This window comes from Sinocyclocheilus grahami, unplaced genomic scaffold (assembly GCF_001515645.1).
Source record: "Sinocyclocheilus grahami isolate Dianchi unplaced genomic scaffold, SAMN03320097.WGS_v1.1 scaffold308.1, whole genome shotgun sequence".
Taxonomy (NCBI): domain Eukaryota; kingdom Metazoa; phylum Chordata; class Actinopteri; order Cypriniformes; family Cyprinidae; genus Sinocyclocheilus; species Sinocyclocheilus grahami.
Window position 1 is genome coordinate 388944 of NW_015505487.1, and position 22352 is coordinate 411295.

At 34.6% G+C, this 22352-nt stretch overlaps 1 protein-coding gene across 1 annotated transcript in view; it reads left to right on the forward strand.

The window, feature by feature from the left end:
* Positions 1–21101, forward strand: part of LOC107601607 (calcium/calmodulin-dependent 3',5'-cyclic nucleotide phosphodiesterase 1A-like) — a 55994-nt gene extending 34893 nt beyond the window's left edge. The window contains exons 6-15 of the mRNA XM_016293851.1: positions 5453–5635; positions 11440–11596; positions 11800–11900; positions 14894–15019; positions 15154–15255; positions 15489–15525; positions 17136–17217; positions 18093–18207; positions 18293–18480; positions 19543–21101. Coding sequence (XP_016149337.1) covers positions 5453–5635; positions 11440–11596; positions 11800–11900; positions 14894–15019; positions 15154–15255; positions 15489–15525; positions 17136–17217; positions 18093–18207; positions 18293–18480; positions 19543–19811 — 1360 coding nt within the window. The 3' untranslated portion in view covers positions 19812–21101. The remainder of the gene's footprint in view (positions 1–5452; positions 5636–11439; positions 11597–11799; positions 11901–14893; positions 15020–15153; positions 15256–15488; positions 15526–17135; positions 17218–18092; positions 18208–18292; positions 18481–19542) is intronic.
* The last annotated feature ends 1251 nt before the right edge of the window (positions 21102–22352 follow it).

Below are 22352 nucleotides of genomic sequence, written 5' to 3' on the forward strand. Positions count from 1 at the left end.
AAAATAATATCTCATTATGATAAAAAATATCTCATTATGATATACTGTTACCAAATCTTGATTCACTCTTTTTTTTCTGTTTTCTTTCAGTTAGCATTTGATCGATTGTATTTCTTTTTGGAACTGATTGCATAGGCCTCATTGATCTGAGCTTATGCATCTCAGTTTTTCAAAAAGGTGTAAATATTTTGGATATTTTTTTAAGGATATTTGTATACCCTGTGTGAGCAAAGTCAGCAAGTTATCTAGAACTCATATATTTCTTATTAAATAAAAGACCAGTGATCTGAGCTCTTTTTCTTATTCTTCTTTAATTTATTTGTAAAAATTTTTTTTCTTAATTACTGTTTTAAGAGAATCATCGGAAACAAAATTGATACATGATGATGAAGATTTGGTGGAGTCCTGTTATGTTTTTTATTTATTTGTACCATGGTCTTCTGTCTGAATACTCAATTCTGATTGGCTGGCAGGTATGCATTAAAACGGTTTAATGCACAGGTAGTTCCAAGTCAGTTTAATCACTATTTTATATTAATGCGCTACTTTAATTGATTCACACAAACACACACATCACTCACACACAAACACACACACACACACACACACACACACACAGAGAGAGAGAGGTGGGTGATTCTTGGCCTCCACGTTGTGCATTAAAATTGTTTAATGCACAGCTAGCTGTGTATTATCCCTTACATATTTTTTGTGCTTTCATCTCACTGCACTGTGTAAATCATTTGTACGCTATCATTTTTTAGGAGCAATAAGAGGGATGCTGTTCAAAAAACAAGGAATGGGAGGCAGTGTGTGATTGGATTACATGGAATTCATTACTGTCAAATGTTAACTTTGTTTTTGACCTACATATTTACAGGGTTACCTCACATTAATGCTGCCAAGATATTTGATTTGCTTATTAAAAACAAAAAACAAACAAAAAATTTTGAGTCTTACTGTGGGTGCCATTAGAGATTTTGTTTTGGCTCATGAGATTTGATGATTAAGATGCTGATGAACTGTAATCTTTTATTTTATATGTTTAACACTTTGTTTTTCTGTGGGTGTGGATTTGGCAGTGTCTATCTAATTTATCCAGTTTGTTTCTTTTGTAAAACAGATTGCGTTCTCCTGTGTCATGGATAAATATCTCTTTGTGTGTGTTTATTGTAGGCTTTCAAGGAAAAATTCACACAACAATGAAAATTTTATCATCATTAAACACCCTCGTGTCATTCCAAACCCGTATGACTTCCTTTCAGAGCCGCTCTTTTCAATGAAAATAGATGGTGACTTAGGGTTCAGAGACAAACTCTGAATATCTTTGTTTGTGTTTCACAGAAGAAAGAAATTAATACAGGTTTGGACAGATATGAGGTTGAATAAATGGTGTAAAAATGTGAACTATTTCTGTAACCGACAGTGGAATGTCAAAGAGTAGCATCAGTGCTTTCAGATCAGACGTGGAATTTGTGGATGTGCGTTCACGACAGTACTATGACGCGAGCGTGTGGCGGCGCTGACCCAAATCCCTCATTCTGTATATCATCAAAAATATCTTAAATTGTGTTCTGAAGATGAACGAAGGTCTTACGGGTTTCGAACAACACGAGGGTGAGTAATTAATGACAGAATTTTCATTTTTGGGTGAACTAACCCTTTAAGGCATCCAATATTAAAACAACCATTGAAACAGTCACCGTATTGATCAGTCTATTGATTATTGTTATAATCATACATCATATTTTCGAGTAAAATATCACTACAGTGACAGGGGACCACGCTGTAAATGCAATCAAAACAGCACAGTATAGTGCCTGTTAGCTATGTATGTGTAGGTTATAAATAAGATCTGTCAATGCTTGATGAAAGCATTTGATACAGTCACTTTGATTTTGGCTTATGAGTTCATTAAATCTTTGAATGAGTTTTAAGGTCATTGTAAAGTGTCACTTACAATTACACACATTTCAGTTAGGCTTCTACCAAGGCAATTTATAACACTACACTTAAAAAAAAACACACACACATCTGGCTTTGAAACAATTTTCACTCGAAAACAAGAACCAGCAAGTAATACATAGACTTAAACTTGATTTTTTTCTTTCGGAGTAAAAAAGTCTAAAATAGTATTTTCTGGATCTTGATTTTCAAGCAACTTCAATGATCTTTGTTTTATTTACAATTTATGTACAACTTATTAAAATATTTTTTTGAAGTGTAAAGGTTTTTGACTTTAAATATTTACAGACTAACAGTCCAACTTTAGAATGCTTTGTATTTTAGACATTAATGAACATATCATCACCGTTTAGACAAAAGGGTAAAACCCAACAGATAAAAGTTGCAAGTTAACTGCCCTTGATTTTCATTCATCTTGATTTTTGATCTCGATTTTTTTTTTAAAGAAATGAAAAATTTAATTTAGCAGAGATGTGTTAAATTGATCACAAGTGATAAAACTTAAAAACTTTTACATTGTTCAAATACATTTCTATTCATCAAAGAAACCTGGAAAAAATAGCAGTTTCCACAAAAATATTAAGCAGCACAACTGTTTTGACATTGGTAATAATAAGAAATATTTCTTAAGCAGCAAATCAGCATATTAGAATGATTTCTAAAGGATCATGTGACACTGAAAACTGGAGTAATGATGAGGAAAATCCAGCATCATTGAATAAATTACAGTAAAATAGAAGTTATTTTAAATTGTAACAACATTTCACAGTATTACTGTGAATCTGGACAGTGAGAAGTAAAATTACATTTTAAGTGCTTTTCCAGCTTCATTAAAAAGGAAAGTAGTGTTATGTCCTGCTTATTCTTTGCTCTGATTCCCACTTGAATGTACAGTACTTGTGACTACAGGGGAATACAGTTCTGTGAAGGTTCAGTCAACCACATGTAGTTGTATCAAATTGTAATTAATTGCTGCTGTCAAAATCCAAAAAGTCCACCGTATTTACTTAGCATAAGACAGCATAAGAGACTTCTTTCAAAAAAACAATTTAAAAAAATATCAATTTTATTCAAATGCAATTAATGCATTCTCAGTTGTTTGAGAGTAAAATGCTAAAATATGGGACAAACGGCATCCTATATGAATTTAAGGGGTCAGTTCTGCCTTATGGCTTTATATTCTAGTTTCATGATTTTAACATTTCTTTCTTCCCATTTAAGGATTCGTCTAGTTTTCTTCTAGATGACCAGAGCTGCTTGGTTCTCGCTCTTTCTCTGTTTTTTACTTTCATGGAGACCATGGGAAAGGTGCAACATGTGTAAATGCTATGAGTGCTCTCTCCCTGAAGCATTATTCATCTAGTCCACCTTTCTGTTGTTCAAGCATTCTCATCTCTATCTCCAGCAGTTAACAGGAGGTGTTTCACATTCGTCTGAAGAGTATTCATGTTCAGCTCGCTCCCCGCGGAAGTCAGCCGCACAGCTCCCATGTGCATCCCATGGGCCCTCGATCCTAATTAACCGAGACCTAGAGCTCTGACGCTCTGTTGTGCTTCGGACTGACGTGTACAAAGGGCTAGCGTTGCCCCACTAGAGCCCTGACAGCCTCTTGTTTGATGGGCTTGTGTTTAGACAGACTCGGCTATGGCTAATTACGTTTTCCTAATGACAGGCACAGGATGTATTTCCATGGTAGCAGCTTTGAGCAATTTTAGCTTGTTACTGGAACTCGGCGAATATTTGTTATGATAACATGTCGCATTTCCTGCGCCGGTCGGGCTTCCTACGTAAGACTGAGCAATAACAGTCGCTATTCTTTCTGTCGCATTCATTTCTCAGGAAAAGCTTATTTATTTAATCTTATGCTGGTTACTTAAGGTAATTCAGCGTTGAATACTGGCTTTCTCTCCAATTGAGCGAGGGCAGGATGAGTCACGGCACTATGAGAAAATGAGCAAGTGACTGTGGAGAGGTTTTCTTGCTTTCTGTCTGCACGTACTCGTAAACAGCACCTTCAGTTCAGAACATCACACTGGTGTGGAACTACATTTGGGTTTATTGGTCGAATGTCACGAAAATAAGTACATTTTACCAAAATTGGAAAGATATTTTATGCTACTTTATATAAAAGTATAAAGTTATTTTATACTACTACAGTACTGTTAATAGATAGATAGAGAGGGGGAGAGAGAGATCTATTGCATAAATAAAATAATGCATATTTTATCAGCATATTTTTTCTGATTCTCACTATTGTAATCAATATTTTTTACACCAAATTACAACCATGATGGGAAAATACTTTATAATGTAAATTATATAATTGTTGTATTAATTTAATAATTATTATTATTTATTAGTCTATTAAAGTAATGAGAATATTTTTCATCTCTTTCTCTCACACACTCTATCTAATATTTTTCAGGGCCATTAAGATTTTTTTTTATTACTGTAACCTATTTATTTATTTTTTTTACATTAAATACAACCATGTGTAAATACTTTATAATGTATAATATATAATTAATTAATTAATTAGTTGTTTATTTAGTATTTGAAGTTTATTATATTAATGAAAATATTTTTCATCTCTCTCTTTTTCTCACTACACCCACCCACACACACACACACACACACACACACACACACATATTTCTTAATGAATAAAATAAAACCTATTTTAGATTTTTGTTTTTGTTTTGAGGGTTCATTGTTACATTCAGGGTTCACATAAAAATGGGCTTCATTTTCTAGAAGGAATATACATACATGCATATTTTATGTATATATTTATTTATTTGATAGGTGTGACATGTGACTGGGACATATTCCTGGTTTTGTGAGACGCACCCTATTACAACCCACATGCGGAGCCAAAAATGTAACCCCTAAATATTGTATTCTTAATCTTTACACATCAGTTATTGCACATTCCAGCAATTGTAACACCTACCAACACACGTTTGAATGTAGGCTGCAGCCTCCTATGGGTTTTCTTACCTTGTACTTCTGATTTCCACTGATGTTTTCTGATACTGTCACTAGAGCACAGATGCCCTGTTGACCGATATAGGTCGACCACATGCAGATATAGGTCGACCAGACTATAGGTTTTCAATTACCGAAGCTGATATCAATAGAACAGTGTTGACAGATGACATGATTTAATGATGATAGACCTATATCTGATCAAATGAGGTGTGCACAGAATTACTGAAATTCTGTCTCATTTTTCTTTATTTATTTACTTTGTTTTACTATTTGCAATATTTATTCAGAATTCTATATTTAAAACAGAAAAATAAATATTTTTAAACAATTCCTTTAAAAAAAAAAAACGGCAACCAAATAGCTAGATTGCACACTCTTCAACTGCATATACTAACATATAATATTTGTCTTGGTACAGGTCATGCTGTAGGCTCTTCACAGCAGCTGCTGTAAGCTCTTTGTAATAATATCCTCTGTGAAAATACTTGTTCTCCAGGCGGCTTCTGGACACAGAGGATGAGCTCAGTGATATCCAGGCAGACTCTGTGCCCATGGAGGTGCGAGATTGGCTGGCCTCCACCTTCACCAGGAAGATGGGAGTGGTACGCAGACGGCCTGAAGAGAAGCCTCGGTTCCGCAGCATCGTTCACGCCGTTCAGGCTGGGATCTTTGTTGAACGGTATCTATTCTGTTGTTATCTAAGAGTTGGTATGTTCACCATAATCAGAAATGATTTATAATTATGTTCAACATGACCAAAGTGATTCTGATTGTGATTTATGCTAAATTAATAATTCTCAGTAACAATTTACCCAAAATCTCATGAAAATATTTATTGAAGGGTTCTGATATAGTTCACCCAAAAATGAAATTTCTGTCACCACTCGTGTCGTTCTAATATCGTTTGAAGAATGCTGGTAATCAAACAGTTTCGGTTCCCACTGACTTCCATTTTATGGACATAAAATACAATGGAAGTCAATGGGAACTGAAACTTCTTGGTTACCAACATTCTTCTAAATATCATCTTGTGTTCAGCAGAAGAAAGAAATTCATACAGGTTTGGAAGGACATGAGGGTGAGTACATGATGACAAGATTTTCATTTTTGGATGGACTGTCCTCTTTGGACTATAAATTAAGATATCTAATTTTGACAAAGCCAGCTTTGCATGTACTGTTTGCGGAAAAGGCAATCCCAGAATGCATTGCCCCAAACTTAGGGAACAAATTAATCTAGCATGGCAGATGAACTGAGAAAAATGTCAATATACATACATTTCATTAAGTGCTGAAAACTATGAGTAAAGTTCATTTTATTTAGTTTGCATCATTTTTAATATTTAATATGTATACATAATATATATTTTATTTATAATTAATTTAAAATGTTAACGTTTTAAAATTTATTTGTAATATCTTTAATTAGCATTTCATGTTGTTGGATGAGAAACATGCTACCATTAACCTTTATAGAAAGAATGTGGAGTGTTCTAATTCAGTTAACTTGGGTTCCATCTCGAACAAGATATTTCCTTTGAAGGCAGCTGCCTATGTAGACTGTAGACATCAAGGCAGCTCACTAGGTTTTGAGACAGAGCCTTTGTTTTAACATTTAATGTGCTGCTGCTAAGTGAGTTTAAATCATACAGACAGTCCAATTTCACAGACCTGCCCGTTTTTTTTCTGCTAACTGGGAAAATGGTTTAAGGGTTAAGGGTTTGTTCTGCATAATCTTTTTCAATAACTGAAAATGAATGTCTCGATCCATTTCATTTGCATTGCGGCCGTCCTCTCTGTGGCATGTACCCTCAGGTCTGAGTAATACGCACAAACCGCCTCCCTCTTACATGGGCAGAGCTCCTCATTTCCATGGAAACTCGTTCAGAATGTCATAGACACCTGTTGAGCTTGAAGCACTGATCATCAGGTGCTGTGTGATATCGAACGCATGTTAGGGGCTCTCTTAATGATACAAGACATCCAAATTATCCAAAATATTTGTTAGTCTGAGGTATAAAAGTGTAAACCAGCTGTTCAGAAATATGAGCCTAAATTGTATTAATTATAATGTGATTATTTACATAGTGGCAAGAAAATTAAAGCAGCATAATATAATATTATTGTACATTTTTGTATTATTTTATCAGACAAGATGGAATTATTTATTTATTATGATGCCACTTCCTGGAGGATTATGTCATTATGGAACTGTATAATAATATATTGTAATAAAAAGGATATTACAAAAGACTAGTGCTAGATGCCATATCATGATTAGGCTATTTATTTAAAATTCACGTCAATTGTGATTTTGTGATCAAATAAAATCATTTCATATGATTTCAGTCTTTAGCATTTGTGAGTTTATTATTTTACTCTATATATTAAGACAGAATGGAGACGTAAAAATGTTCTGCATAGTGTGAACCTGTTCATTTCCCATTATTGGGATTTATGAGCGAGAGCCGAGTTAATAAGAACACTAGAACATTATGTACTATTATTTTGGAATCTGGACAGTGAGAAGTAAAATGACATTTTAAGTGCTTTTCCAGCTTCATTAAAAAGGAAAGTAGTGTTATGTCCTGCTTATTCTTTGCTCTGATTCCCACTTGAATACATATCATGATTAGGCTATTTATTTAAAATTCACGTCAATTGTGATTTTGTGATCAAATAAAATCATTTCATATGATTTCAGTCTTTAGCATTTGTGAGTTTATTATTTTACTCTATATATTAAGACAGAATGGAGACATAAAAATGTTCTGCATAGTGTGAACCTGTTCATTTCCCATTATTGGGATTTATGAGCGAGAGCCGAGTTAATAAGAACACTGGAACATTATGTACTATTATTTTGGAATCTGGACAGTGAGAAGTAAAATGACATTTTAAGTGCTTTTCCAGCTTCATTAAAAAGGAAAGTTTTAGTGTTATGTCCTGCTTATTCTTTGCTCTGATTCCCACTTGAATGTACAGTACTTGTGACTACAGGGGAATACAGTTCTGTGAAGGTTCAGTCAACCACATGTAGTTGTATCAAATTGTAATTAATTGCTGCTGTCAAAGTCCAAAAAGTCCAGTGTTGTTTCTGCAGTTTTATTCTTGTATGTAATATCCTCTCCTCTTTGTCTCTTAAACGCTTTAAAAAGAACACAAAAAAGAATCCTTACAAAAAATATAAATGTACCCTACTGTATATTACTTAAGCACTTTATTCAAAGTCTTCTGAAAGCATAAAATAACTTTGTGTGAGAAAAGACTGAAAGGTAAATCGTCATTCACTGGTAATCACTGAATCAGTTCAAGATCATTGAATCAGTTCGGTATTAAGGAGTTCTCTATTACTGATTCAGTCTGATTCAATGATTCGGTCTTGTTAACCAGACCAAATTATTCATTAAAAAGATCCGACTCAAATAATGATTCATTCACAAATCATTCATAATGGTGCCCAGGGTCTCAAGATTTGCAGTGAATAACAACTTAAATTATAATCCGCTCCATTGACCAAAAGTAATTTTTTGTCATTAAAAGACTTGAGTTGCATGAGTTAAATTAACTAGTTTTATAATATGTTTATGGTTCTTTTGCTTGATTTTTGAAGCCTGAAAGCTTCAGTCTTCATTCTTTGTGACTGCATAGAAAAGAATAACACGCTCATCAAATAATCTTTTTGTTTGCATTCAATGGAAGAAAGAAACTCTTACAGGTTTGAAACAGCATGAAAGTGAGTTGTTATATGAACTATTTCTATAATATATTATGATTTCATCCTTTTGGAATCACACTTTTTTTCTTAACCAAAGTTTTAACCAAAGTTGACGATGTCTCCGAAGCATGCATGTTTTTTCCCTGTAACAGGATCAAAAAGAACACACAAAAAATAATCATTACAAAAAATATAAATGGACCCTACTGTATATTACTTAAGCAATTTATTCAAAGTCTTCTGAAAGCATAAAGTAACTCTGTGTGAGAAAAGACTGAAAGGTAAATCGTCATTCACTGGTAATCACTGAATCAGTTCAAGATCATTGAATCAGTTCGGTATTAAGGAGTTCTCTATTACTGATTCAGTCTGATTCAATGATTCGGTCTTGTTAACCAGACCAAATTATTAATTAAAAAGATCCGACTCAAATAATGATTCATTCACAAATCATTCATGATGGTGCCCAGGGTCTCAAGATTTGCAGTGAATAACAACTTAAATTATAACCCGCTCCATTGACCAAAAGTTATTTTTTGTCATTAAAAGACTTGAGTTGCATGAGTTAAATTAACTAGTTTTATAATATGTTTATGGTTCTTTTGCTTGATTTTTGAAGCCTGAAAGCTTCAGTCTTCATTCTTTGTGACTGCATAGAAAAGAATAACACGCTCATCAAATAATCTTTTTGTTTGCATTCAATGGAAGAAAGAAACTCTTACAGGTTTGAAACAGCATGAAAGTGAGTTGTTATATGAACTATTTCTATAATATATTATGATTTCATCCTTTTGGAATCACACTTTTTTTCTTAACCAAAGTTTTAACCAAAGTTGACGATGTCTCCGAAGCATGCATGTTTTTTCCCTGTAACAGGATATTTATATGTGATATACATCTGATATGAGTAATCTGACATTTTCCATCTGCGCTCTTTCTTGGTTTTTCACTATTGTGTCAGCTCTCATCACTTCTTACCCTTTTCACAAGCACGGTGATGACAGACTCTAAACTCACACACACACACACACACACACACACACACACACACACACACACACACACAAACAAGTGACGCATATTGCCTGTGTTTGGGTTTAGGTGGTCAGGTATGGAGTCCCTGCGCTTCATGTGATTACACATGGATATTACGCTTCTGCAAATGGGTCCCTCACACTTCGGTTGCCTGTAACATGGTCCATTCATCTGTTGTGGCAGGAAATTTAAGGCCCTTAGACTGCAGCCTGAAAGCACATTCTGTGTCCAGTTCCATTAAAAAAAGGAATTTTCAATTTTTTTCTGTTTTAGTAATATTAGTACTTTTTTTAGTAAGTTTAGGTATCTTAAACTTATTTTAGTTAGGTGACATGACATGTAGCTAAGTATGGTGTCCCATACTTGGAATTTGTGCCCTACATTTAATCCATCCAAGTGCACACACAGCCGTGAGAAGTGAACACACACACACACACACACACACAGAGCAGTGGGCAGCCATTTTTTTTAGCAGTTGGGGGTTTGGTGCCTTGCTCAAGGGTCTCACCTCAGCACCTCAGCATTTTTTTTAGCAGTTGGGGGTTTGGTGCCTTGCTCAAGGGTCTCACCTCAGTCGTGGTATTGAGGGTGGAAGAGAGCACTGGTCATTCACTCCCTCCACCTACAATCTCTGCCGGACCTGAGACTTGAACCCGCAACCTTTGGGTTACAAGTCCGACTCTCTAACCATTAGTTACTTTTCATTGCAACATTTTCATCTACTAATTTGCTTTACTTCTGTTTTTATATTATATTTAGTTTTAATAATAAAAAAAAATGTTTAAGATTCTTAACAATATCAGCGTCAGTATATTTTAGTACAGCGTTCCATCCACCTTGGTGAAAGAATACAGATGTTCAAGACAGTGCTTCCAAGCCCAAAAAAAAAATAGATGTACTGTATGGTTGTGAGTTTGCAGTCTAAATTTAATGTCATGATGAAGGAACATAGGGTGCAAAAAGACTCACAAATCACTGAAACATGACAAAGAAAAAAATACATGAAAACATGAAAAAAAAAACATGAAAGGTTGTTTTTTGCTTCAAGGTAAAAAAAAAAAAGTCATTGTGAGAGAAAGTTTTAAATAAATGTAAACTAACTAAATAAATAAATAATTAAAGTTATTTTACAATAAATATTGTGGAAATATTAGGTTGCAGTTATGAGATATAAAGTCACAATTACGATAAATTAAGATAAATAAAATTGCAGTTGTGCAGTTTACAATAAAATTGTCAAAATGATAAGAATTACATTTGCAGTATTTGTGTTCAAGACTCAGATCATTTGATTCAATTCAGTTGCAACTAATGCATTAGTTGCAATTGATTGACTGATTCAATGAAACAAGTTATTTTGTACAGTCATGTCTGGCTCGAGATATGGATAAAGCTGTAAATGATTTACTTACTCCTGATATGTTGGCTGATACTTAAATCAGTGTAGTTACTATCTAGTTCATCTGACAACATGTACGCTACACGTCAGTTTGGGGTCTGTAAGATTTTTTCATTGTTTTAAAAAAAAGACTATTATGCTCACAAAGGCTGCATTTATTTGATTAAAAATGCAGTAAAACCAATAATATTGTGAATTATTATTACAATTTAAAATAACTGTTTTCTATTTGAATATATTTTTCACAAAAAATTACAATTCTTACTGACACCAAACTTTTGACTGATAGTGTAGTTAAAGTTTTGTTGTACTCTAGTTTTGTAACTGTGATTGTTGTTCTTTGTGCAGATACCAGTGTCCTCCTTGGTGTCATTTGTGGAAGCTCTGGAAATGGGCTACAGCAAGCACAGAAACCCCTACCACAATTTGATCCACGCTGCTGATGTCGCGCAGACGGCACACTATCTGATGCTACACACTGGCATTATGGTGAGTGAGCGCTCAGTGAATTGTGCATGCATGTCTTGCACAGACAAACAAATATGACATCTGTTTGTAATCAATACGAGCTGAACGCTTGAGGTCTTAACTTGCAGGTTAATATGCGCAGCTGTTGAAATTCATTTTGATGATGTTGAATCATGGCAATGATGATTATTTGGTTAACGGCTGTCTGGTTTGCTCTCCTACAGCACTGGCTCTCTGAACTGGAAATATTGGCCATGGTGTTTGCAGCTGCAATCCACGACTTTGAACACACTGGAACGACCAATAACTTCCACATTCAGACCAGGTGTGTGGTGACCATAAGAAGCAGCCAGTGGTTTCAATGAAGTGTCCCAATTTAAATAAAACTGCCTTAAAGGAATAGTTCACCCAAAAATTTTAATTTTATCACCCTCAGGTCATCCAGCATGTTAATGAGTTTATATCTTCACAGGAACAGGTTTGGAGAAATTTAGCATTACATCACTCGCTCAACAATGGATCCTCTGCAGTGAATGGGTGCCGTCAGAATGAGAGTCCAAACAGGTCACCTTAATGATGGATTTGTTTCTTACAAACACACAGCTTTTCACAAGATGTTAACTGATGGACTGGAGTTGTGTGGATTACTTGAGAATTATTGTGATGTTTTTATCAGCTGTTTATACTTTCATTCTGATGGCACCCATTCACTGCAGAGGTGAGCAATGCTAAATGCAAAATTTTTCCGAATCTGTTCTGATGAAGAAACAAGCTCAGCTATGTTGTGGATGGCCTGAGGATGAGACAATTTTCAGCAAATTTTCATTTTACAGTGAACTTTTCTTTTAATGATGGACAGTGTCTTTGTATGAAGGTACCTGCTATGGAAACTAGCTTCAGACTGGCTTTCAAAGACACCTGCATCTACAGCAAATTCTATGATCTAGACATAAGGAAGCTAATATTTAGTAACTAAAATGCTTGTTTCTTTGTGTAAATGAAATCATAAGATGAATATTTCATAAATTATATTGAACTATTTGTATTTTTTTATTTGTAATTTTTTTTATTAACTTTTTTAATATTTTCTGTTATTCATAAATATTCAGGTGAAAGATCAGTGATATTTCCTGGGTTCATCGGTTGTTTCGGGTCTTTCAACAGCATACACCCTCACCCAAGTGATCCAGCCGGGGGGTGATCAAGCCCTGACCTGCCTCCCAGTAGCGTTTGGTCACGGATCACCCCTTTTCCTTTCACTTTTCCTTTCGAATGCCTCCTCCATTCGATCTTCCCAAAGCACAGTCAATTCTATCAAAACTAGCGGTTTCGAAACCTCAGATAGAATGATGATGTCAGGTCACAAAGATGTTTCTGCGATGTGTGCTGGGAATTTCAGCTGCTTCTCCAGGTCAACCAAAAGCTGACAGTCCCGTGCTGCGTGAAGAAGGCCTGCTGGAGCTTTGTTCTGTGGTGTTGGCTGCTCTCCTTTTTTCACAAACCGTATTTCCTTCCTAGCTCGGTGATGGTGCTTACTGCTTGCAATGGCCTGCAAAAGTGCTACTTATATATATTTTTACTATTTATACAAATAAAACTTTATGGCAAAGTATTAAAATTGTATTAACATTTGTAAAATATTTATAATATTTGAATTTATTTTTAATATTTTTAATCTTTAATCTTGAATGGATTGTTTTTAAAGCAAGCTTGTTGCAATCCATTTGCATTGTTACAAATGTGATGCTTGCTTAAAATTTTGCCATATGAAGTTGTCTTAAAAACATAATGATGCTACCTACCATATGTAACAGTGATTGCATCCGGAGCATGTCTATGATGCATTAAAATGCTGCTTACGTAGGCAGCTTACTAGGTTTTGGACCACAGCCTAGTGTGAAAGCCAAAGAGAGTGTGTGTGTGTGTGTAGTAGAGAGAGATAATACACTGGTCACATTCTAACACAGTTTATCTTCCTTCTGGTCGGCTATTGCGGAGCTGAGAGCAGAATTGATAGTGTTTTCTATTAATCTTCAGTGGCAGAAACTTACGTCAGAATCTGCACTCATTTTGGTGCAGCTCTGTGTTGGTTCACATCAGGCAGGACATCTTATTCACATTAATACATGCCAAAGGATCCTTGAGATCCTTTTACAGCAAAAGGCCTTATTTTGCGTGACAGCCCATGACAGATGTCATTATTCTGAGAAGTGCATCACAGCATTAGCTTTTGCAGCAGACAGAAACCGATGGCAAGGACAGTACTCCAAAATACAGTGTTTTTGGAGGAACGCTCGATCATCAGTGAGTTGTGGGAGACGAGACTTGTGTGATGGGAAAAATGGAGCCATTACTCTCGATATACTGATGTTCAACCTCAGCTTGTAGTTCTCAAATTTACTCCTCGCGAGAATGAAAAGTAAAAGCCTTGGTGAGCATAAGAGGCTTTTTTTTCAAAACCAATAAAAAAAATCGTACTCCAAACTTTTGAAACTTGTGGTGTACAAGTTCTTTATTTTACAATATACAGCAGGTTCTTCACATTAGCATAAGGTTTCTGGGTTCTTCAAAACTCTAGCACATTTCTAATGAAGTAGTGAATAAAATAAAATATTTTTAACTCTTCAAAGCCACAGGCCTTTGTTCTTGCATGGAACACAAAAGAATTGTCCAATCTGCTTATTTTCATAAAAAAAAAACAGGTGAACAGGGCTGTTGAGCTTCAAAGTTACAAAAATTGCATTCGTATATTTAAACTGGCGTGACAAAATGTGCCATTGACATTAATTGACCCCTAGCCCCAATTATTTTCATAACCAACGTTATGAATATGTAAAATTTTGAATATGTACAAGTGCTGCTGAGATCACAAATCTTGTGTTAAATTTAAAAACAGCTCTTTTTGATCTGTCATGCCAAGTTTGACATCCGTGATGCCAAATTAGTTCTTGTGCGTCACATGACTGGTTACAACTTGACAGGTTTGAACAACCGAGGGCAATATTTTCAGCCAAAATGGCTTTGAAATTGACGTCATTTCTACACGCCAAACTTCAGAAGACTTGAAAGGTACTGTATGAGTCATATGATCTACTTTTATGTTGTGTTTATGGTGCTTTTTGTCCTTTTTGAAGCTTGGCAGCCCCTGGTGACAATACGCTTTCATAAATAACATCTTTTGTGTCCCACGAAAGAAATGGAATGACGTAAAAGTGATTAAATGATGATGAAATTTTCCGTTTTTGGGTGAACTAACCTTCAAGGTACTACAAAGTCATTGGACATTTTTTTGACTCCTCTTTCTTTGGTCCTGCACAGATCAGAAGTGGCCATCCTGTACAATGATCGCTCGGTTCTGGAAAACCACCACGTGAGTGCAGCCTACAGACTCATGCAAGAAGATGAGATGAACATCCTGGTCAACCTCTCGAAGGATGACTGGAGGTATGCTGGGGTTTGTCTCTCAACGCTGGCTTTATGTCCTCGGACATGCCTTTCCTGTGAGGAATGGAGGATCTGTTCTGGGAAATTGCATGTGCTGTGAGTTGTGATGACCCACTGTGTTGTGTTTCCCACAGGGAGCTGCGTACGCTGGTGATCGAGATGGTCATGAGCACAGATATGTCCTGCCATTTCCAGCAGATCAAGACGATGAGGAACGTACTACAGCAGCCGGAGGGGTGAGTGACGCTCCTGCTGTTCTCTCATGAGCGTGTGTGAACATGAGGGCGATAATGAATGAGTGTGATAGTGTGTCGCCTTATGAAAATGTGTCATACTTCTTGAGTAGTTCCCATTAGGACTGGGTGGTATGAGATATATACTGAGTGATGAAATAAATGCATCAAGACTAGAGACTTCTATTCATTCATTAGTTATGAATTATTTTATGTTTTGTTTTGTGTCCATTAAGCTCCAAACAGAATCAGTCGATACAGGTCATTAACCAGGCTCATAAGATTATTAACTAAAATAACTACTGTAGAACTCCAGGGTCTGTTTTCCTAGTTTATAGGAAAAAGGCATTTCAGATCTATGAGGACATTTATTCTCTCCAGTTTGCGTTTCAAATGCATCCTTTTGATGCAAGAAATCCTTAGTTCTGTTGGTAGAAATGATTTTTAACAGGACTTTTTAAATAGAGTAATTTATTTTAAGGCTCTTGATGTCTTAAATTTTATTTGACATTTAAAGTTTTTGTGCCAGAGACAAATTTACATTATATGCTAAATTGACTGGATAATAAACTGTAAAGTGAATATACACTACCATACAAAAGTTTGGGATTAGTAAGATTTTCAAATGTCTCTTATGCTGCATTTACATGCTCAAAAACAGAGTAAAACCCCATAATATAGTGAATTTTTGTTTTGTGTCCATTAAGCTCCAAACAGAATCAGTCGGTTATACAGGTCATTAACCAGGCTCATAAGATTATTAACAAAAATAACTACTGTAGAACTCCAGGGTCTGTTTTCCTAGTTTATAGGAAAAAGGCATTTCAGATCTATGAGGACATTTATTCTCTCTAGTTTGCGTTTCAAATGCATCCTTTTGATGCAAGAAATCCTTAGTTCTGTTGGTAGAAATTATTTTTAACAGGACTTTTTAAATAGAGTAATTTATTTTAAGGCTCTTGATGTCTTAAATTTTATTTGACATTTAAAGTTTTTGTGCCAGAGACAAATTTACATTATATGCTAAATTGACTGGATAATAAACTGTAAAGTGAATATACACTACCATACAAAAGTTTGGGATTAGTAAGATTTTCAAATGTCTCTTATGCTGCATTTACATGCTCAAAAACAGAGTAAAACCCCATAATATAGTGAAATAATATTACAGTTTAAAATAGCTGTTTTCTATATTTTAAAATGTTATTTATTCCTGTGAGTTATTCTAATATGCTGATTTGCTGCTCAAGAAACATTGCTTATTATAATCAATGTTGAAAACAGTTTTGATGCTTATTATTTTTCTGGAAATACATTGTTGTAGTTTAAGTACCTTAATATGTGTTTTTTTTTTTAACTGTATAACTGTAAGATTTTGACCATATATTTTGTATTTGTTATGAAATACATTTGTTATTAGTACTGTTTTTCATGTATTCCTTTAGTGTTGTCTTTTTCCCCCAAACTGACTTAGGTATTAGTAGTGTAAACCTTTTTAGAAATGCTGCTGTTTAAGCTAAAGTATATACTGTATATATGTAGTATGTAGTATTTCTGCCAAACTGCTTATTATTTTTCTGGAAATACATTGTTGTAGTTTAAGTACCTTAATATGTTTTTTTTTTAAACTGTATAACTGTAAGATTTTGACCATATATTTTGTATTTGTTATGAAATACATTTCAAACTTATTCAGGATCTATTTGTATTCTGAGTTTTGGAAGTTGCACTCAGAATCCTGTTGGCTCAGAAATCACGGGTTCATAATGTCTCTGTCTGCGTTGCGTCTCAAGCACAAAGAGGAAAGTTTTATTAGACTATTCACAGGGCTTTGAATCAGTGTGAGTGAGTAATTTTTTCTGATTCTTTTATTGTCTCTGCAGGGTGACAAGGAGGCAGAACTAGGGCTGCCGTTCTCTCCATTATGTGACCGGAAAGCTACCATGATTGCCCAGTCTCAGATCGGTACAGTAGAGCTGACACACACACAAACACACACACACACACACACACACACACACACACACACACACACACACACACAAAAGCACTGATAGCCACTGAGGCCATGTTTGCAACAGCATAGATTATGCATGGAATAGACAGACATTCTGCTACAATTTCCAAAAGGAGCACAGTGCATGCATGTAGTTTGACTTTCCATTTTCGAGGCTGATAAATAAACATCTTAATTTGAGTCATTATTTAATCGGACTACCAAATGTTAGGTGTTAGTGTTAACACTAAAACACATGCTTAACACCTTCAAATACTGTTTTAACAAAACTTTAATATTTATTTAGAATAGGGCTCTCAAGCATTCATTAGTTAACATTAGTTAACTACTTTAGTTAACATGAACTAAGAATGAACAATACTTCTACAGCATTCATTAAACTTAGTTAACGTTAATTTCAACATTTTAAGTAAGTTAAAAATGCTAAATAACTTTTTTGCAACATGATAACTTGATGCCACTTATGAACATCCATGTATTATATGAAAAATTAGCATATTTTGCACAGTATAGGTAATATAATACTATATAAATATTACAGGAGAGAATAGTATCATAGTTACTATGCTGTTGTGAACACATCCATACAGACGTGCCTTTAGTGCCGTCGTGCTCAGCTCTTTACTGCCATCAAGAGGCTGCTGAGGCAATTACATGCTCTTTTGTAATATTTAATGGATCTCATAAAATAAATGTACTTTGATTTAATGACACAATAACTACAGGCATCTTGATTGGATCAAAAGCCATTATTGCTAATGCGTTTCTGGCTAGTTAAATAAATGACAAAGGTTTCTAAACAAGTATTTTTTTCCCTTCAAAGGGTTCATTGATTTTATCGTCGAGCCCACGTTCTCTGTTCTGGTCGACACCACAGAGAAGATCATTAGTCCTCTCATAGAGGAAGCTGTCAAATCTGGGGGTGTCCGCAGGTCAAGGTGAGGTCATGGTCATGCATTCATCATGCTAAAGGTGTTTGATTGAGAGATGATAGTGTGTGTGTAATCTGCTGTTGCGGTGCAGTTTGACGGGTCGGGGCTCAGCCGCGGTGGTGGAGTCGGTACAGAGACACAGCGGTCGGGGTTCGAATGATGAGCAGGGAGGCACTACAGATTACTCACTGGGCGGCATTGAGCTGAAACGAGTCAGACACCTGCTCTCTGAGATCATCCAGAACAACAAGGAGCGCTGGAAAGAGCTGTCTGTTAAAGGTCTGCACACATCTTTTGTGAATATAAAAATTAGAAATATAAAAATAAGAATATTAGGAAAGCTATCAAAAAAACTATGGAAAACACAAATGGAAGAATGGGAATTGTTGTGACCAAAGGTTAAAAAAAAAATATATATATATATATATATATAAACATTAGATTAAAGCTTTTTAAGATTCATGTAAAAAATAACTTTGATCAATTGTCAAGTGTGCCTTGCCTTGCCTAAACAACTGGTGGTGTTTAAGAAGCAAAAGTATTACAAACATGTAGTACAAATGACAGATTATCAAAATAATATATTATTTATTTCACAGTGGGTTTTAAAACACAAAATAAATTTGACTTTGTACCCCACTTTGTTAAAACATATATATACATATTAATATATAAACATTAATATTTCAATACAAAATAAAATATATTGAAAATCTTTACATATTAATATTTAAAATAAAAAACTATTTTATTAAATATTAATAAAGATAATAAATCCAAATATTTTATTATTAAATATTAAAATACACATTGTTTTATGACCGGTACCTGACATAGCTAAAAATATTAATATTTTAATATTTAAAAAAATTGAATATTAAGAAAATATATTTCTTAAAATATTTAGAAAATAAAATACAAATTTGTATTATTAAATATTAAAATACACTTAGATGTTATGCATGTTGAGACTAATGTGATAAAATCATTTGCTTTCATACATGTGTGTATATATATATATAATAAAAAAAAATACGAGGTTCACAATTTATCTTTTTTCTTTTTAAACGCTTTATTAGCTTTTGTGCCATATTTCTTTCTTTCATTCTTTTTTTTTATTGAGTCACTGTAACCAGCCAAAATAGTCAATCATCCATAAATAAAAATAGTCAATAAGTTTGTTTTGGAATTCTTGAACTTAACTTCTATTGAATTCTTCTGTTGAAAACTTTTCCAGACACATGATCTCTTAGCCTGTTGAAATATCAGCTGTGTTTAGTGAGATGTAGTGCCTGGGAGAATATAATCCTATAGCTGATCTCACTTCCTGTCTCCTCCCAGAGTTAGCCAATAAACAGCATGAGAGAATGTCAGACCTGGAAGAGGAGCCCATGACAAACACACAAGTCTCACTGTCCCACAGCAGTCCAGCCAGAGGGAGTCACGACTCTGAGTCAAAGTCCCTGAACGAACTGAACAATACGGACTCCACTCACTCTTCCCAGGACTCTCTGGACCAGAGTTCCCAGTCCCCTACAGAGGGACCGGGCGACGGTTCACCAGAGGAACACAGCTCAGAAACTCTGCCTTGGAACGGCAAAAGCGCCTGACGTCACACGGATGGTGCCAAGCCTGAATGTTTTTAATCAGAAACAGGATGATGTACATAGCATTGTCCTCATTGTATTGTAATGCTATTATACTCTCGGGCTCGGAGGGCTAATTGTGCAGACAGACGCACGGAATGTCCACAGAGTGAGACGGTAGTGTGCAGTGTTGTCATGGCGACTGTGTTATTGCTGGAGACCGACCTCTATCATCCCCTTGAGGAGGATTTAGCGAGTCCCTGAAACGTAACGCTACCTATTTGCTTCCCAAGCTTTATTCCTGTTGGTTCAATTCGGTTTTTTTTTTTGTTTTTTTTGTAAATTGTTTTCTTTTCTCTCGTTTTTTTCGTTTTGTTTGTAGACTGTCATTATTTATTAAAGATTACACAGCTACACTTTGCACCACAGTTAGTTTCAGTATTTTATTCTCGCTATACAGTCAGGCTTACCGGCTCTTTGCAGCACATTAGGTCAGAATGACTGGAGTATTTCAATTTCCAGAACAATCCATAAAGAGCTTTTTTTTTATTGTAGCATGGCACGTATAGTATGCAGCTGTAACATTTTTGTAGAACATGCTGCCTATTAAATCATGAGCCAATTTTTTAAAGGTGGAGGTACATGTCCTCAAGGGGGCGTTATTTCATTTTAACAAATCAATTCTCCAAATGAACAAAACTGTGTCCCTTTAAATCCATACAGTATTATAGCACATAGCAGTGTCTAAATAAATGATATATACATTGGCTGTGTTTAGAATGGAATACTAGCTTAATACTCACCAAATACTGTGCAGTATGTACTGTTTAAAATAGTGAAAAAGAATATTTTATGTAACAATAAACATTTTCAAATTTAATCAAATTTAAAGGAACATGCTGTGTTTTGTGTTAAAAAGTCTTAGTCCAATGTTAGAAATCGCTAATATTGCATTCGTTCGTCATGATACACTGGAAATGAAGGGGCCAAATCAAGCAATTTGGCAAATGGAGTAGATATACACTGTGCTCTGTATACATACTGTACTCTGTACTACAGAAAGAGTAATAGTATGCTTGTCTGAACACAGCCATTGTGCATTACACTGTTTTTCAGAATCTCAGAACAATCATGAGGTACTAAACATATGCTACCAAATCACTGTATCATGTTTTATAATGTTTATGTGAAAATACTGATCAATAGTTTTTTTTTTTTGCATTATATATGACATAAACTGCCAAAAACAAGATTTTTGTCATTTGTATCTCTTTTAAGGTCTGCAGTGGCTGATGTGACATCCGCTGTCTTCACCTTCACACATTTTGAAAGCACTTTCGAGCTCAGGGGTCTGTTTAATTGAAGAAAGTAAGTTTATTAAACAGAAAAAACCCAGAATACTGCATCTCATTTATCAGTCAGGGATGACAGAACACCTTTAGAATATCTGTTGAAATCAGCTCCTCAATGACTTTGTTGAAATTTAGATAAAGTATTTAGTAAAGATGAATCTAATGAAGGAAAAATTCTTTACAAAAAAGAACCATTTACATATTTTTTTTTTGCATTGATATTATTTTCATTACAATTAAGCACATTTGTCCACAAAGTCATATGATGATGCCAAAAAATAAAAAAATCACATTTTCTGGATGCAATTATATATAAGGTATATAGGGTTAGATTAAAATTTAAATTTAGAATGATACTTTACAAATGTTTCGTACAGTTTCATGTCATCCCAAAAAAAAAAAAAAAATGGTTGCATAAAAGATTTTTGGGGCCATTTAGTTTGTTTGTTCTTTTTTTTCATTATTGAGAATTGTAGAGGAGTTTCAATTGCAATGAAAATGTTATCATGCAAAAAAAAATACAAATAATAATACTAATTTCAGGATGGGGTGAAATGTACCTAGACATTTATGAGATTCTCTTTAGACTTTATAATCTATATCAAATGTGCTATTGAAGTCAACAATAAGACAGATGTACATTTTGTAGTTCATACAGTATATTTGCTGGAAATGCTTGTTCATCAAATTTACTACAGATTTATTGTTTCAGAAAAATATTAATAAGGTACTGTTAAAGAGCAGTCATATGTTCAAAAGCATTTACATTTACTAAATTTGCTCTGTCATCTTATAAAAACTTATTTTTGACTATTCTAACACATTGATGAAGGTTGATTATTTTTTGGAAAAAAAATGTGTGTGTGTGTGTGTGTGTTGCAGAAGATCTAAAATGCTCTAACCATGTTATCACGTACAGTATCAAGCTTTAACTACATGTATAATGCCCACGTTTCAGACACTCATGTCAAAGAGCTGTTGGGCTGTACAACAGCTGTGTGGGACTTCGGAGTCATGTCTGCATAAAAAGCAGCCATATACCTACAAAAATATTGCTTCTGTCAGAGAAAGTTTTATCAAAGCCTCAAGCACTTTCCACATGAGGTGATCAAAAAAAAAAAACCGTGGCAGGATGTGATTGGCTTGACAATCCTCCCCATGTATTGCTAAATCATCTGCGGCGCATGCGTTTCCTTACACTTTCATATTACAA